The 16,326-nt window shown below is 41.4% G+C and overlaps 1 protein-coding gene across 2 annotated transcripts in view; it reads right to left on the minus strand.

Annotated features, from left to right (window-relative positions):
* Nucleotides 1-10,315, minus strand: part of LOC109525940 (protein TANC1-like) — a 52,235-nt gene extending 41,920 nt beyond the window's left edge. The window contains exons 1-5 of one of the 2 annotated variants that reach the window (XM_019886869.1): nt 10,197-10,315; nt 9,984-10,069; nt 8,388-8,582; nt 4,698-4,790; nt 2,166-2,296 (exon numbers count right to left, since the gene is read on the minus strand). In XM_019886869.1, coding sequence (XP_019742428.1) covers nt 2,166-2,296; nt 4,698-4,790; nt 8,388-8,582; nt 9,984-10,059 — 495 coding nt within the window. In that variant the 5' untranslated portion in view covers nt 10,060-10,069; nt 10,197-10,315. Of the gene's footprint in view, nt 1-2,165; nt 2,297-4,697; nt 4,791-8,387; nt 8,583-9,983; nt 10,126-10,196 lie in introns of those variants that run through there. The other variant, XM_019886870.1, reaches the window with a different exon arrangement.
* Between the last annotated feature and the right edge of the window lie 6,011 nt (nt 10,316-16,326).

Below are 16,326 nucleotides of genomic sequence, written 5' to 3' on the forward strand. Positions count from 1 at the left end.
CTAACTTTTCACTAATGAAGGGTTCGGTGAATGTGCATATGAACTGGTTGGGTGCATATGAACTGGTTGGGTTCGGTACCTCTAACAAGGTGAAGCACCACTGCTCTAGCGCTACTTTACTGATCTCAGGTACATATTTTGTATTAGAAAAGTCTCACCTGCCATCTGATGGAAGAGCATTTCATCGTTTTTGTCACCATGTGTGTGCTGCAATCATGAAAAAGATGGCACTGTTCATGGAGTGAATGATGAAGACTAGGTAAAAAAGCTACCGACGTTCAAATCGAGCCATGCTGGATGTCAGGGTCACTCAGTAAGCAGTTTGTAAATCAATTATTTTGCCCGGAAAAGTCCTTTCTCAGTCTTCTTTTTTTTGTTGTTGTTGTCACAAAAACAGAAAAATATGTGTCAATGTCACTGTTCTGCTTGGTCTGTTTCTTTTTTCAAAAAGCATGTTTTCTCCACTTTTTGTTCAGAAACCATTGTTTTGGAGAACCCAACCTGCATGTTCTACTTCAGATTACAACAGAAGAGAGTCTCTTTTTTCCTTTTGGTAGGTTTGGTGATCCTATTCACAGCAGACAATCGTTTGTGGCTTTTGAAAGATCAGCCCAAAAAACTGGGAGTGGGGAGTTTAGCTTCAAAAAACATCGTACTAGTAAATAAGAAAAAGCATTTATGGACCAATTAAGTGAAATTGGATCATTACCCACATCACAGTGTTTACAAATCAGTGCTGGAAGAAGATAGGTCATTTTGTTTTTTATGCAAAGGTTTTAATTCTATTTTGATTTCCCTGGGGGAATAATACAGACTATGAATGTAAAAAAATTTAAAAAACTGAAATATTAGGACCAAGATTAAAAATGTCGATTGTGCTTTTTTTTATGTAGACATTAGCTGTATTTAGGGTTTTTAAACATTCAACAAGTAAAGAAAATCCATTTCGACAATCATGAAATAGCAAAAGTCAAAAAAGAGCTAGAACAGCATTGGCTGCAGGAGTTGATTTTACTAAATGCTTGATTTTACAATGTGCATTTATGCGTTGAGTCGTCATCACACACAGTCCAATGTGTGGGACCTTTCCTATCAATGGTAAGTGAACCTTGACATATTTGAACAAAAGATCACGCTTGGATAGTTTTCCTAGTACATCGTACCCACAGGGAAAAATAGGCTCTCTCATAATATTTTTATCTTGGTGGTTTGATCAAACGCAGTTCGGGTCTTCGAACACTGATGCAACATTTATGCAATGCGAGGGGTGAAGAGAAATGAAGCAGCTCACCGATGTTCCTATTATCCTGGAGCCTAATCTATCCCAGCCAGCCCATGACAAGCCACATTCCTCACATGATCCCTGCTATCTTGGTGAAACTGACTGGATCTGGAGCTCAGGTGGTGAAACGAGGCTGGCTAAATGGGCCAAGGCACAGAGATGGCACTACAAGCACCTTCAATAACTCGCGGACACAGAGTAGGACACCGACAACAGTCAGTTGTGTACTAATGTGTGGACGTTAATTTGGATATCTAAAATATTAAATACATTGCAGCAATTGGATTCCAAATTTTTTAAATACAGCTCAATGTGAGGGAAAAAATGTGTCGGTTTTACTGTGTACTACTACTCATGATTTCAAGTGCTCGATGGTAAATAGTAGAATTTCGGTTCTACTATTAGATCCAAGAGGCTACTACTATCCGAATCATGCCTAGTTAGGCCTAATGCAGCACAGCAGTTTACTAGTAAGATCTGATTATGCACTAGGAGGCCAAAAGTGTCACTAGTAATGAAAAAAACATTACTAATAAGATGGAGCCATTCTGCTAGTAGGACTCTTCGTTCCCCAAGTGCAATAAATTGTCATGCTTGTGAGGACAAAGAGCACGCCAGTGCATGGACCTTAAGATGTATATTGAATACATGCCCAAATGACATTCACAAGGATTGCAACATAATCCATACAGCAGATATGTAGAAATCTCTTCAAAATGGTTGACTGAATTCAAAGATGATAATTATGTTTGATATTCAGCCCAAATTTAATTACAGGTAGTCCATGAAAGAAATCAGCCAGAAATGAAAATATGAAGAAAATTTAGCAACCCCTTCTTATTATAGGGCAACAACAGAAGAGTAAATCAAGATGCTGTCTTACCTTCTTTTCCCTCCGGTCCTCCATAGGAGAGCTAGCGATGCTGGGCGTTGCGTCTCCCAATAAGAAGCATAGTCTGGTCATCAGTTCCTGGGAAGAAAGGGAGGAGCCCAGCTGGGGCTCCACGTGGAGGTCTGGTGCACACACACACACACACACACACACACACACACACACACACACACACACACACACACACACACATTCAGTGTACATGCATATGGGCAGGCCAATAACAGTGTCATAGGTAGGCCTCTTAATGATGCTTCCTGCGCGGCAGCCTGCATGAAATGTGTGCATCGCATCCACAGGTCAGTGCGCCAAATTCCCCTGTTTAGAAATGCACTGACAGCAGCTTTACAGTCCCCTGGTGAGGTAGCACCGTTTGAGCATTCATCCCATATCCTTCATATCCATCTTAAGGGCGATGCGCTAGGATGCTCATTGCCTAGTAAGACAATTCAACACACAAGTAGAATGACAGTCTTCCTTGTTACGTTTTTTTTTCCACTAAGTGGACCAATTTTGGCCTACTAGTACAAACTTAAGTAAACCACCGAGCTGCACTAGGAACATCATAAGCCCACCCACCTAGTATACATGCGTGTAGACCTTACTGGGAGCATATTCACGGCTTTTGCCTCTCTAAAGTATTTTTATCGACTCAAGAGAGTTTAACTGTGTTTTTCTTCCTGAACATGAATTTCCTCCTTCAAAAGAAACTTGAAATAAAGTTTTTCAGATTATCAATTTAGCCATCCGATTGGTTTACAGGACCGCGAGCACCAAAGCATGCAGTCTTTTTCTTTCAGCCATGTCAGCCAACAGCAGGGTTATGAAATTTGGTTTTACCAACCATCGACAACTGGCCTTAGCCACGTCTTCGAAAAAAGAAAACAAACATAAAGCAATCCACAATTTCAGACACATACGTCACCAAATCGAACTTTATTCGACACACCACAAAAAGAGGTAATTGTTGTTGTTTATCTGCACACACGGTCAATACAGCAAAGGGTTCCATGCCATCTAAGAAAAGTGTTAAGAATGATGGCATTTTTCTGATTTTGTGTTCGTGAAAATAGTATTTTTCTGTCTTAATGACTCTTGATCTCAATCGGACTTGGACTCTGCCCGACTTGAACTCGGACCTTGCGGACTCGGGCTTCACTTGTACTCTGACTTTTGTACTTCGGACTTGACGTGGACTCGATAAAGGTGGCCTTGACTAAGACATGCTGCTTCTTGTGCGCGCTAGTCATTCCACTGGTGCACTGAATGGTCTGAAGGAATTAAGGATATGCTTTAGGGGCTTACATAGGTAACATCACAAGGTTGTGCGAGGTAGAGAGTTGGCCAGGTGCTCGTGGTTAAAAGACAGCTTGTGAATTTTAATGAGCTCGGTGACGAGAGAGATGCAGAGCGTTGGCTTTTGCTTCCTGCGAGATTGCCTGATGCAGGACATATGCTGCATTCATTTATCACTAGTTAAGGCTCCCTGATGCTTTGACCTCCAACCCCATGACAACAACACAGGTGCTCAACTCTCCACAGAATAAAGACTCTTCAAAATCATAGCATCACTGTTAGCGTCTTTAACCAGCTGAGCAATTTACTTGGCATGTTCTTGCACCTCATGTTCGGGGCTGAGTAACATGCATATTGAGTAGGCTTACAAACAGGATGACAGAACATCTCAGATAACAAGAACAGCTCACGCCGCCTCGCACACATCTTTGCATCCACACACCACATTTGTTTTGCACTTATTCTTTCTCGCCGTTTCACTCTGTACCTTTGTAAAGCTACTGCTTTGAATCACCCTCACATTCATGTCAAACACCAGCCTTGAGAGGATGAAGGTCAATTTTAATAGGCAGGCCAGGGCATTTTGTTTCACAAGGCTCCCCAATTAGAGCCTTTCTCTATGCACTTCTCACTTCACAGCTTGGGAGAGAACGAAGGATTGGGTTGAGGGGGTGGGGTTGGTGGTGGGTGGGGGGTGGCAAGAAAACTTTGCATTTAGTCAGCAGAGCACGAAGACTCAATCGGGAGTAACACGAGGACACCGCGAATGTCCAAAACGATTCATCAAACCATCTAGCAGTTGCCATTGGAAACGGGAAGCTGAAAGGTGCCTGGCAACCGGGATAGAAAATGCCCGATAAAAAAATAATAATAATAATAATAAATACAAAAAAAATCTTCCGATAGTATAGCTCCCTCCATGCACAAATAAGAAAACCTGTCTGCATTTTTGATATTTATTCAGAAAAATTACACCGAGGTTCGAGGCGTGTGATTGACTTCATATACTGTGAAGATTATATTGACACCATTTGTCTCATTCACCTGGAAGGAGGAACTTCATTCAGATCTTTACTGATGGTATCAAAACACACACACACATGCACACAGACCCTCGGATCACATCGCTCACCTTTATCCCATTCATTATCCTCAGCGGTATACCTTCTCTCATCATTAAGTACAAAACAGCCACAATGCTGAACACACTCACAGCTTCACTCTCACCTCTGTGGTCTGTCTCGCCACAGCACAAGGCGAAGACGAGAGGTCCTCTCGAGTCGCACGAGCCGTCCGCATAGTCCAGCTTCCTCACCCGTCCTTCGGCCACAGTAGAGGGGAGAAGGAGAAGGGGAAGGGGAGGGGCGGGAGAGGAGTGAAGGCGAGATGGGCGGGAGGGTTTTTCAGAGTGCAGCCAGGGAGGAATATGAAAGAGAGAGAGATTAAACCTCTCCGGATAAGATCTGCGGTGAATTTAAATCATGTCCCAGGAGGATAAATCAATATCTCCATATGATGTGCCATGTAAACATTTTAGTGCTCACTGGAACGTGGGCATTAATCTGTGATATATTAATTGTGTTTGTGGGTGTGTGTGAGCGTGTGTGTGTGAGTGTGTGTACAGAGCCAGGGACAGTGCACAACTATTGATGTGTGGGTGTGTCTCAATTTATGCAACAGCATCTGAGCCTCCTCTGAAGCACAGATTCTTGAGGTCTGACTGTACATCGTTCATAAAGAAAACACTGAGATTCAATTCATTTTCACACTGAGGGTTGGTCAGTGTCTGAGTTGTGTTCACAGTATGTAGTCAGAGAGCCTACACTGGCCAGGCTAGTGCAACGTTAAACAGCTGATTTGGACACAAGTGCCAAAAGAAGGCAAAAGATAGGGCAGGGATGGCCAACTTAATTGCTGGAGAAGGCCATAATTTTTTCACTTTTTTTTTTTGCTACTCGGGGACCACACGACGCATTTTCTAACCAAATGTATGACAACAGCATGCAACATAATAATGACAATTCAAGGACGGCACAAAACAGTTGAACAGCAAACCAACATGAAGTGGATGACCTCATTTTGTGCATTTTTTTAAACAAAATTCAACTTACTCGAAACTGTAATATTATTGAGGTACTATGTTTTTTTCTGCACAGCCTATCATTCCAAGTCCGCAAAAAAAATATTTGGCCGACTCATGTTGCAGCACAGGGTCATATAAGACCCAGTGGAAGTGCAAATAACCCATCTAGTGGTGAATGGTGATATTACAACTCAAAACTACAGTCAATGCATATTTGCCATTCTGGAATCACAAAGTCACATATTGGCTGATATGTTTTCTTTTTTTTCAGCATTTATTTATTTATTTATCCTTTTCTGTGGGATTGTTTTTCTCCCTTTATCCCCCGTTTTCTGTGACAAACATATAGTGAATGTTGATCAGCGGTTTCTCAAGAATTGGGGTGGGGGGGGTCCATTTTGTTTTTTAATCAAGGGCCACTTAGATCGTGGTTGCAGGCTGCTAATTGGCCATCCCAGAGATTTCAGGGCATTTCAGTGATTTTTCATGTTGTCTTTGATGACACTGGGAGAAAGATATGAAACCTTGTTTGAGCATTTATTCCACATCTTAACATCCAGTTCAAGGTCCATGTACTAGTCAGGTCTTTGTTGTCACTAGTAGGCCAACTTTGGTATATGAGTAAGGCAACTACATCTTGCTTCATGTATACTGTACAGTGATCCCTCGCTACTTCATGGTTCGTTTATCGCGGGTTCAGTGCATCGTGGATTTTTTTCAAATATATAAAAAAATATATATATTTTTTTTTTTTGTTTTGTTTTATATATATATATATATTTTTTTTTTTTAATATACATGGAGTACAGTACTGTATATGTTGCTCTATGTGACTCGCTGTTGTTTTGCAGCTTCTCGCGGACCGTTTGCGGACTTAAAAAATATATATATTTTTTTTTAACCTGTTTATGTTAATTGGACGCTACTTCGCGGATTTTCGTTTATCGCGGGTGGTTTTGGTCCCCATTAACCGCGATAAACGAGGGATTACTGTATTAGGTTCTTCACATGTTAAATACATGCTGGAATAAATGCTCAAATGACTTTCCATACAAAAAAGGCAATTACAGTTCTTCTCAGTTGCTTTGGTACATTTTTCAGATCAGAACTGAATTTCTCAAAATGTCTTTGAGCAAGATGCAAATGCTTTGCCATGTCCATGCAAATGATTATGTACAATTATCTCCTGTTTCTGACATTTTCGATTCCTGATGTCATGTTGCTCAAAATGTGTGACTTGAATTGTCTCACACTCAACATGTTGGCATTAGTTCTCCAGATAAATCAGTAAAGTGGTTAAACAAGTTGTCATAATATGTCAGGCACACGCCTATACATTATCTAAAGACATTTTTTCCAGTTGAATCTTGATTTTTTTTTTCTTACAATGCCAAATGTGTGAAGCATTCAATCAAACAATGATTGACAGGTTTTCTGAAAAAGCTCATAGAAGTGAAGCTAATTGTTGTGATTTGGATGAGAATTTGTGGCCCAAAGTAAAGCGGGAGACTGTGTTATAAATGCTACAGTGTTGCATGTACAATTTTCCCTCATTGTTTTATCCAATGCTCACATTTCGACTTTTGTCTTTGTGCGATGCAGCGCTCTTTTCCTTTCTGTATCACAGCGAGATGGTTTGTCAACTTAAGTATAAAAAGTGAAATGCGAATCTTGCCCAGTGTCTTGCAATCAATCTTCTACACAGATAAAAGTCTAACTTTTACATTAAAAATTCAGATTTTGTAATCAAAACTTAAGCGGCAGTTTACATTTGAAAATCCCTCCGGAGCACACTGTCACTACTGACAACATGACGAAGCAATTTGACTGTCTTATCCATACACAATGACACCAAGACTTGTCCTTCTGATGGCACTGACACGTTCAGTGACACAACTATTTACTTTTGAGAGGTGTACAAAAGATTTTGAGAAAGAAAATGACTCTTGCGGGGGAATCGTGATGTTTTGTTTTTTGTATGAATTGCGTTGAGCGATGCACTTACCGTTTTGCAAGTTTCAATTCTGATCTGAGAAATGGATCGAAGAGATTGAGGAAAGACAGGAGCAAGGCTCCCTTTCCCTCAATGGCTCTCCGTTGTTGTTGGACACTGCCACCTGCTGTGTATTTTAAAACCATGCATGCATGACAAAACCTTTTTGAAGATCTCATCATTAAAAAAAAAAAAGCTGCAAATCATATCCTCCAGAATAGAATGTTGATTGATGATGATCACGCTCGCCTGTGGTTGACTTCATCTTCACATTAATGCAATTTTTTTTAGTTTGTTAGAATTGCATTAAAACTACAGTGACATTCATTTTGGATACATTCAAATTATTTTTTTTTTAGAATAGTGTGAGAGTGAATGTTTGTTTATCTATATGTGCCCTGCGATTGGCTGCTGACCAGTTCAGGGTGATGTTTTTGACATAGTGTGTTTTTGTGACAATGTAGTTCTTTTGTATCATTCAATATAGAATCGGAAGCTTTACGAGAGAATGTCCTACGACACACCAAATCAAAATCCAGCTTTTCATCGCAATTGAACCTTTTCCAGACAAAATCAAGTGACATAGGAGACTCAACTAATTGTGATTCCTTGCCTGAAGTCATCATGTTCAATCATTTACAGTGACAATCTGTCACGTGTTTGGGCCCCTCTGGGCCTCGCCTGTATGCATCCATGTGTGTTTGCTGTCACGCGTACGGCGCAGCTGAACGCACAGATGCACACTAATCAAGACAAAGCCATTAAAGCAAGCGTTCCACTTTCGGTGCAGCTCAGGTGGCTGTCATCATTTCAATGCGCTTGTACCTTCAAGTCCACCCACCTTGAAACTTGGTGCTCGAATGGGATGGAACTATGCAGTCTTGGCGAGGGAGTAGAGGGGAGGAGGGTAAAGAAATGGACAGCCCCTTGGTCAGTGGCTTGGACCTTGCCCGGCTACCGTGGTAACCGCTGTCCAGGTGCGGTGCATGACCATCGCACCCCAGCTGCAGAGTGTTGGGAGGATGTACCCCGCCACCTACAGAAGACAGGAGAAAGACACACATGAAGTCTCAAGCCATTAACATGAACTGTTGGTAGTTGTCTGTTATGGAATTCTCAAATGAAGATATATCACATTCCTCAAAAAAACTAAATTCTCACAAGAAAATTCCATCTCTAAGTCTCACATTCCAAATTTCACTGCAGGGTCACATCTCCAGCATTCACATGCACTTTCTCCAGAAAATGCATTCTCTAAATTCTTCACAATATCTTTACATATGAGCTGTCTCTTGGCAGATTTACAATCAATAATTTTAGATATGAAAGTGATTTATCTCCCCCACCAGTAGATGGCGCCAGACAATTTCACACCCAGCCACTATCAATTCACATTGGTTTCCTTTAATGAGATATTTAGCTGGTTTGCTTTCTGCCAATAAACCCCACAGAAGAGCGAGAACGGACAATACATTACGTACAGTTGTGTTTTCTTCTTGCATTTTCCGTTGGGTGATAAGGTGGGAAGAAAATATGTGTTTTTGTGCAGAACAATGTTGAGTGAAATTTTGTTGATGAGAAAACGTGTAAAAAAAATTACTTTTGTCATGTTTTTCAGGGTGCTAGAATATAATTGCATTTCCATTTATTTCAAACCGTTTTGAGAAATGAGTTTGATCACTGAATAAATTAAACTCTCATCTGAAGGCATCATTGTACCAGACTGAAGTACTTTTGCAAGCAGCACAATAGTGTTGTTCGTCTGCTCTACCTCAAAAAGGAAACAACATAAACTGAAATGTGAGTGCGCACAGGAATTGTTTAAATCTTTGGTGATTCCCCCATTTTTGCCAATGATCAGGGCTGTTCAAATGTACTGTAAGCAAAACACGCAGTATCATTTTAATGAGACCAACTCTGCTCCTCTGCAACCAAGGGCGGCACGGTATTAAATATTAACGAGGACAATGCTTTCTCTGATACGGAGCTCTACTTATGTTTGTCTATCATCATAGCCCTCTTTGAAGGAGTATCTGTACTGCAGCAACTGCAGCCTATGAAATACATGCAGTACATTTGCTTTACTTCATCATCAGCCATTTGACATTTTCACAATTTAGTTCAAATTGCTGCCCCAAACAAAGATTAAGGTGGTTTTAAAGTAAATGCAACACAAGCGGCCGATTGAATCTACTTAATTCATAGGCTATTCTTCCCTGTATTGTACTAGGTCACCATGTTTTCTTCTGACACACTTGAAATGAGGCTAACTGAACTGGCTCTTCTTGAATCACCCCAGAGAACATTGCTAGTTCCTATAAGCAGGTTCATTCAATATTATAATAATCCCTACTTTCACATTAATCAGGTATTCTACTGAGATGATAATGACCCAAAATTAGCATATGATGCAAGTTGTGTGTTTATTTGTGCTTACCAAGGTGTTTCTGCCTCCTCGTTCCAGCTGTTTTTTCTTCCTTGTGTTTTTTTTGTCCAAACACTGCCTTGAACATTCTGCTCAGTCTGTAGAAGATGGGAGACTGCTCTTTATTTGTTTCTTTGGCGCCACGATAGCAGATTTCATCGGATATTGTTGCAGTCAGAAAAAAACATTTCTTGTTTGTTTTAATCGACGACACATTCGTGTTACCTGTTAACGGCTTCTTGAGTGATGTCTTCTTGTAAATCCACACATCACTGACAGACCCTGTGCACCTCTTCTGTCGACTACCCACTGAAGTAGAGTCGACAAGCACATGCGGATCCGTTTAATGTCCCAATTTTGAGGTATTAATATTTCATCGTTTGCCCTCTTAAAGAAACAATGTGACTTTTTTTTCCCACCTAATCTATTTCATCACAAATCCATGCCAGCAACATAATTGAAATCACATAACCAGAGGACGCAATTTCAGGACAAATGGTTTGTGAAGAGCAGAAGCCGCACAGAAACTGTGGACTTATTTGAATTATTGAATGTGAAACTTGAAATGTGGAAGGAGGGGGTGAAAACTGAAATTATATTCCAATATAAGAACTTTATTTAGAAAATTTAGGGAAATTCCTTGCAAGATGCCCTGAATATTTCCAAGTTGCAATGGTTTGAAACCGTCAAGAAATAGGAAAGGTGGTGATAAAAACCATATACTGTACACATATAATCATCTCATCATATTGTAACACGAACACAAGTGGCCCTGCATGTATTTGTTGGAAAATAGTAACAACCAGACGTACAACTACAGTATTTTTCATTGTTAAGAAAGGTTGGGGGGAAATGCTTCTAATATCTGTTAAAAGTGAAGAAAATCTGCACATTTTCTGCAGATCCATCCATTTTATAATCCGCTTTATCCTCACAAGGGTCGCGGGGCATGCTGGAGCCTATTCCAGCCGTCTTCGGGCAGTAGGCGGGGGACACCCTGAACGGTTGCCAGCCAATCGCAGGGCACGGCACGCACAGAGATGAACAACCACCCGCGCTCACACTCACACCTAGGGACAATTTGGAGTGTTCCATTAACTTGCCATGCATGTTTTTGGAATGTGGGAGGAAACCGGAGTACCCGAAGAAAACGCGCACAGGCACGGGGAGAACATGCAAACTCCACACAGGGAGGCCAGAGCCGGAATCGAACCCTGCATCTCTGCACTGTGAGGCCGACGCGCTAACCACTCGTCCCCTGCCCCAATCTGTCTTTGTCTAAACCTGTCATGCATACAGAGGACGAGGGATGAAGAAGCAGAAGGCCTGACTGCTGGACATTAATTACACACTTGCTCTGGATATCTCCCATTACCCCTGGAAGAAACAAGCACAGGGCAACAGGGCCCCTTTTATATTATAGAATTATATAGAATTATAGAATCTCGAGAGAAAATAAAAATAAAAAGGTAAAATAATCAGACCGACGGGCTGTCATTCAAATCTTTGCGCGCAAAAGGTTGGATTTGAAAATCGAAGCTGTTTCAATTGGCCTGCAAACTGTAGCAATTTCCCCATCTAAATCAATAGGTAGCGGCAATGTACGAACACGATTTGCAACCACCGTTGAGCCACGAAGAAGAACAAGCACACGAATAAGAAGAAGCAAACGTCAACGAGAAAGATGAAAAAGTTAGCGAGATTCTTTGATCTATTGCGTTGCTTCCGTCATTGGCACGTCGTTTTTTTTTTCCTTTACAATTTTTCTCGTATAACAGAGTTAACGTCATCTTGGTTCAGCGTGAATCGTTCCAAGCAGCCCAGTAGCTTGCAAGCAAGTGTGTGTGCAGTGTGTTGGTAATTATTGTATCAAAATGTGTAAAGTCGAAATGCTGCGAGCGCTGCTGAACCAGCGCCTCAGTGCGGCCGTTGATGAAGTTTTAGTGCTGTTTCTAAGAACGATAGCAGAGTACGAGGAGGAACTTTGTCGGACAAAAGAGGAGAACAAGCGACAACGTCAACTTTTGGACGCTATTTTCAAGCCTCAACCTGCGTTACACATTGCAGGTTTGTCCCTTACTCTCGCTTGTTCTGTAACGAAATGATATGAAAGTATTATGAGATCACAGTTTTTAGTATTTCTAAACATTTTGAACGTGGAGTGACAAATTCCGTTTTTTCCGCTATTCGCTGCAGGGCTCGATCCCTATCCACGACTTTTTGGATTTGTTTATGTGACGTTCGCAATGCGAGCCTGGGGGCTTTTTAACGTCAATTTGAATGGACAACCAATCTGATTGATTAATCTGATTAAATTTGACTCCACCAATGCAGTATTAATCAGATTACCTTGCTCAAAGTAGTCTGGGCTACATTGAAGATATTGCAAAGACATTTTATGCCCTTAATTTATTGGCCATGACATTCGTCAAAGAAGAAGAACCTGTGCCTGGTGGTTGCGCCTTCTCGGCGCCCTCGTGTACCAGCACTGATTTTGACTGGGAGGAATGTCGGCGCCATTTGACTGTCGTTGCTGGACAGCTCCGGGGTGCTTGTGTCTTGCGCCTGAAATAGGCAGCATTTTCACAGCCCCGCTTTGTTCAGCGAAAAGGTCGGTGCTGATGGACAGTCTGCGGCTGGATGGATGCATGGCTTGAGGAGCCGACGATGAGAAGAAAGGAGCGTCAGCGCAGAGCACCGATGCGTATGTGGAACTGGGAGTCGCGGCTTGGAATTGAAGCGCATTTACATGGGACAGAAGAAGAGAGAATCTCTCTTTTTCCTTAATGGATGCTACAGCTTCTTGTTGCTTTCAAGTTTAGCTTGTAGCAGACGTGTGCACATTTCAGCATGACGTCTGTGATCCACTGGTGAAAAGGGTACTTTAATTCGCTCCGCTTTCATCTATAACTGCTTCGAACAACAAAGTGAATGGATGAAAAGTGGTTACGATGGCACGACTGTCTGTTTTATGTGTTGTGTTGTATTATTTTGTCATTTTATGTTAAGTGTTCTTTTGATGGCGGCGCGGGCACCCGCAGCGGCTCCTCTTGTTGTCTGTTTAAGAGGGCGGTAATTTCATTACACATACAGCACATTTGACACTAAAGTTGTGCTTAACTTGATACTTGACTTCATTGGAATTTGATCATTTCCAGTGGTGCAACTGATGAGATATGGCACAGTGGTTGGTTGCGCATCACTCATTTAAACCATGAAATAATGTTATTTGAGATTAGCTAGTTTTTCTTTTTGTGTCCATCAGATGTTAATCAAGATCTTCATCTCGAGCAACACAAGTGGAGCTCCAGAGCGAAGCAGGAGGAGCCAGAGGCCACTAATATTAAAGAGGAAGAGGAGGGACGCAAAATCGCTCAGGAGGCAGAGCAGCTTCAGGTGAAGTGCCCGGTGATTTGTGTCCCTGTGAAGAGTGAAGACTATGAAGACGACAGCCAAAGTGAGAAGAACAGTGGGGCGGTGCCTCCAAGCAGCAGCTCAAGTCAACGCATGACAACAGGAGATGATCGAGGATCACAAGCAGACCACCGCTTAGCTCCACTGTCGGATCATAACGATACAACATCTGACACCGGTGATGAACATGCTAAAGGTAATAAGTGTCGCACTGGTGAGACACACCCGAGATGTCCTCAGTGTGGCAAAACCTTTGCCCGCAAGAGAAATCTGAAAGAACACATGATGATCCACACAGGAGAGAAACCGTTCGTGTGCTCGTTTTGTGGTAAAGGATTCTCTCAAAAGGTCAACATGATTACACACGTGAGAACGCACACTGGAGAGAAACCTTTTTACTGCGTTGTGTGCAGTAAAGGATTCCGCGGAAAGTCACTTTTGACAAGGCACATCAGGACACACACTGGTGAGAAAGTGTTCAGTTGCAGCATGTGCGGCCAAAGATTTTCTTATAAGTATCAGCTTGACAAACACACATGTACAGGTGAGTGCAACAGAACATGAAGCCTTTCCAACATTAACGCAATGGGGATTTACTGTGACTCTTATTTACTGTGTTTGCCTGCTCTCTTTCAAGTCGTGATTATTTGGGGTTGTCCTGTGACACTTGCAGTCACCTCCTCCATTATTATAATGACTTTTTTTCCACCCTTTGTGTCCGAAGCCAAATTTGAGTTGCAATCAAGCTTCAGATTTTTTGCAGCTAACTCAAATGAAGTGGGAAATAAAGTGAAGGAATTAGGGTGCTGTAATTAATGTATTGCAGGTGGGCAAAGAGAACCACAGTCGCCGATGTACTTTGTGCCGTTCATTGATTGGTACAAACAGTCAAACACACAAATGCAAAATAAAAACACTTGCAAGGAGCTGATGACCACATTAAAGAAAAACAGCTTTTATTTACATTCTTTTTTTTTTGTTTTCGCACAATTGAGCACTATTTTAATTATTAAACACAAATTGTTTTTGTGTGTAGAGCTGGAGTTTATTTGACTATTCAATTAATTTCAACAAGGACCATTTATTTGATTTAGTCGAAATGTCTGGGCTGAGCACAAGAAGAGTGAATTGGTGAATTTTTCAATTTCAGCAAAAAGAAACGGAGGGTAGGTTCCCCCATAAAACTGCAAATAGTTGAACAATAAACCTGCGGGAGAACAGTATGCAGGTTGACACTTGCGCTCCTCCGTTTCATTAGGCAAACGTAAAATGTAACGACACCTCCATACTGAAGGTAATGCATCAGACTAGATCGAGTTTACTGACACGTTTGTTGTCTTGTCCGCTGCAAATGAAATAAAAGGGGAAAATAGGACGTTGTGTCTGTCATTACGGCCACGGCTTTATGTGGGAATTTCTGTATCAAAATTAGACTTTTCCTTCATTTTGTTACATTGAAGTATTCGTCAACTCGCCTCGGCGCACGTTGAAGCTTCTCTGGTGTGGCTTAGCGTTTTAGCCACCAGCAAAGACACGAAAGTGTCATTGATTCACCGCTTTTCCTCACTAGCTCTATCGTGTGAAAATCTGTCAAGTGGAAATGCTGATAGCGTTGCTGAAGGCGGCAGTCGAAAAAGTATTTGTAGTGTAGTGAGAATGATCGCAGAGGGACTTTGTCGAATAAAAGAACGACAACGTCAACTACTAGACGCCGTTTTCAAAAAGCCTCAAGATGGATCACAGAGTAGGTTTGTTGACTTCTTCCTCTTCACACTTGTACTCAAAACATTTAACTTGCTATGATTGTGCATTTTAGAAGCGTAACCCCAAGAGCTATTTAAATTTGCTTAAGATAGTTTTCTATAATTGGAATGATTTGTAATAATTGGACCCCTCCCACAATGACAGTGTTAAATCCATGGAAGCATTCTTGTTACGGATGTCCAGATTACAGTGCCATTTTGTGTATTTGAAGTTGATGTTGAGTGGCATTGCCACACCTATATTAACCATCGTTCATTATTCACACAATGTTAGTGTAGCTTTCGAGGTGTAGGCCGTTTTACATTATAGTAAAACTCACAATAGAGTGTCGGTGTGACGGCGGTCATCCGGCGTGGTCCTGCCCTGGGCTACATACATTACCACCGTACCCCGGTTGAGAGTCGAGTGTGCGGGCTGCTAACCCACCAACTGCTGATACTCTTTAGACTCACAAAGTGTCTAATCTGCACCCAATCCAGCTATTATACTGATTTAACAATTGAATTAATCGAGGGTTGATTGGTCATGCCTGGCGAGTCAGGCACGATGTTGACAGAATAGATAAGTGACAGTTATGTGACTGTCTCAGGTGCGACATTATTGTAGCAACAGACCTTGGTATACTATATACATTAAATGAACGATATAAACTATCGATGTTTATATCCTGGGTTATCTTTTTATATATGGATTTCTTGATTTGAGATCTGTTTATTGATATTGCACAAATTGTAGAAATATTACCGTGACATGATTTGACTGTCTATTAATAATATATACCAACATGGAACTCATTCATATCTTGTTTTTTTTTCTTTGTTTGATTAGATGTGACTTTGTAAAGATTTTAACTAATGCTGCTATTTATTAGTTTGTACACAGTTTTTACTTGTATATGCATAAATATTGATGCTGTGACCATTTAATTTCCCTCACGGGATGAATTCTATCCATCCATCCATCCATCCTTCCTCCCTTCCTTCCTTCCTTCCTTCCTTCCTTCCTTCTGGTCTGTCAACAGTGTAATAACACCATCGCACCAAAAGAGGCAGTATTGGACTTGAATGTGTCTGGCTCACCGGAAGTAAAAGGGCAGTGATTAGGCTATGTTGTTGTTACCTCACAACTGCGTTGGCAAAGGATTTTGTGCGTATTGCTGTCACGCAACTGACTCGTT

Source organism: Hippocampus comes, unplaced genomic scaffold (genome assembly GCF_001891065.2).
Source record: "Hippocampus comes isolate QL1 unplaced genomic scaffold, H_comes_QL1_v1.1 scaffold261, whole genome shotgun sequence".
NCBI classification, from domain to species: Eukaryota; Metazoa; Chordata; class Actinopteri; order Syngnathiformes; family Syngnathidae; genus Hippocampus; species Hippocampus comes.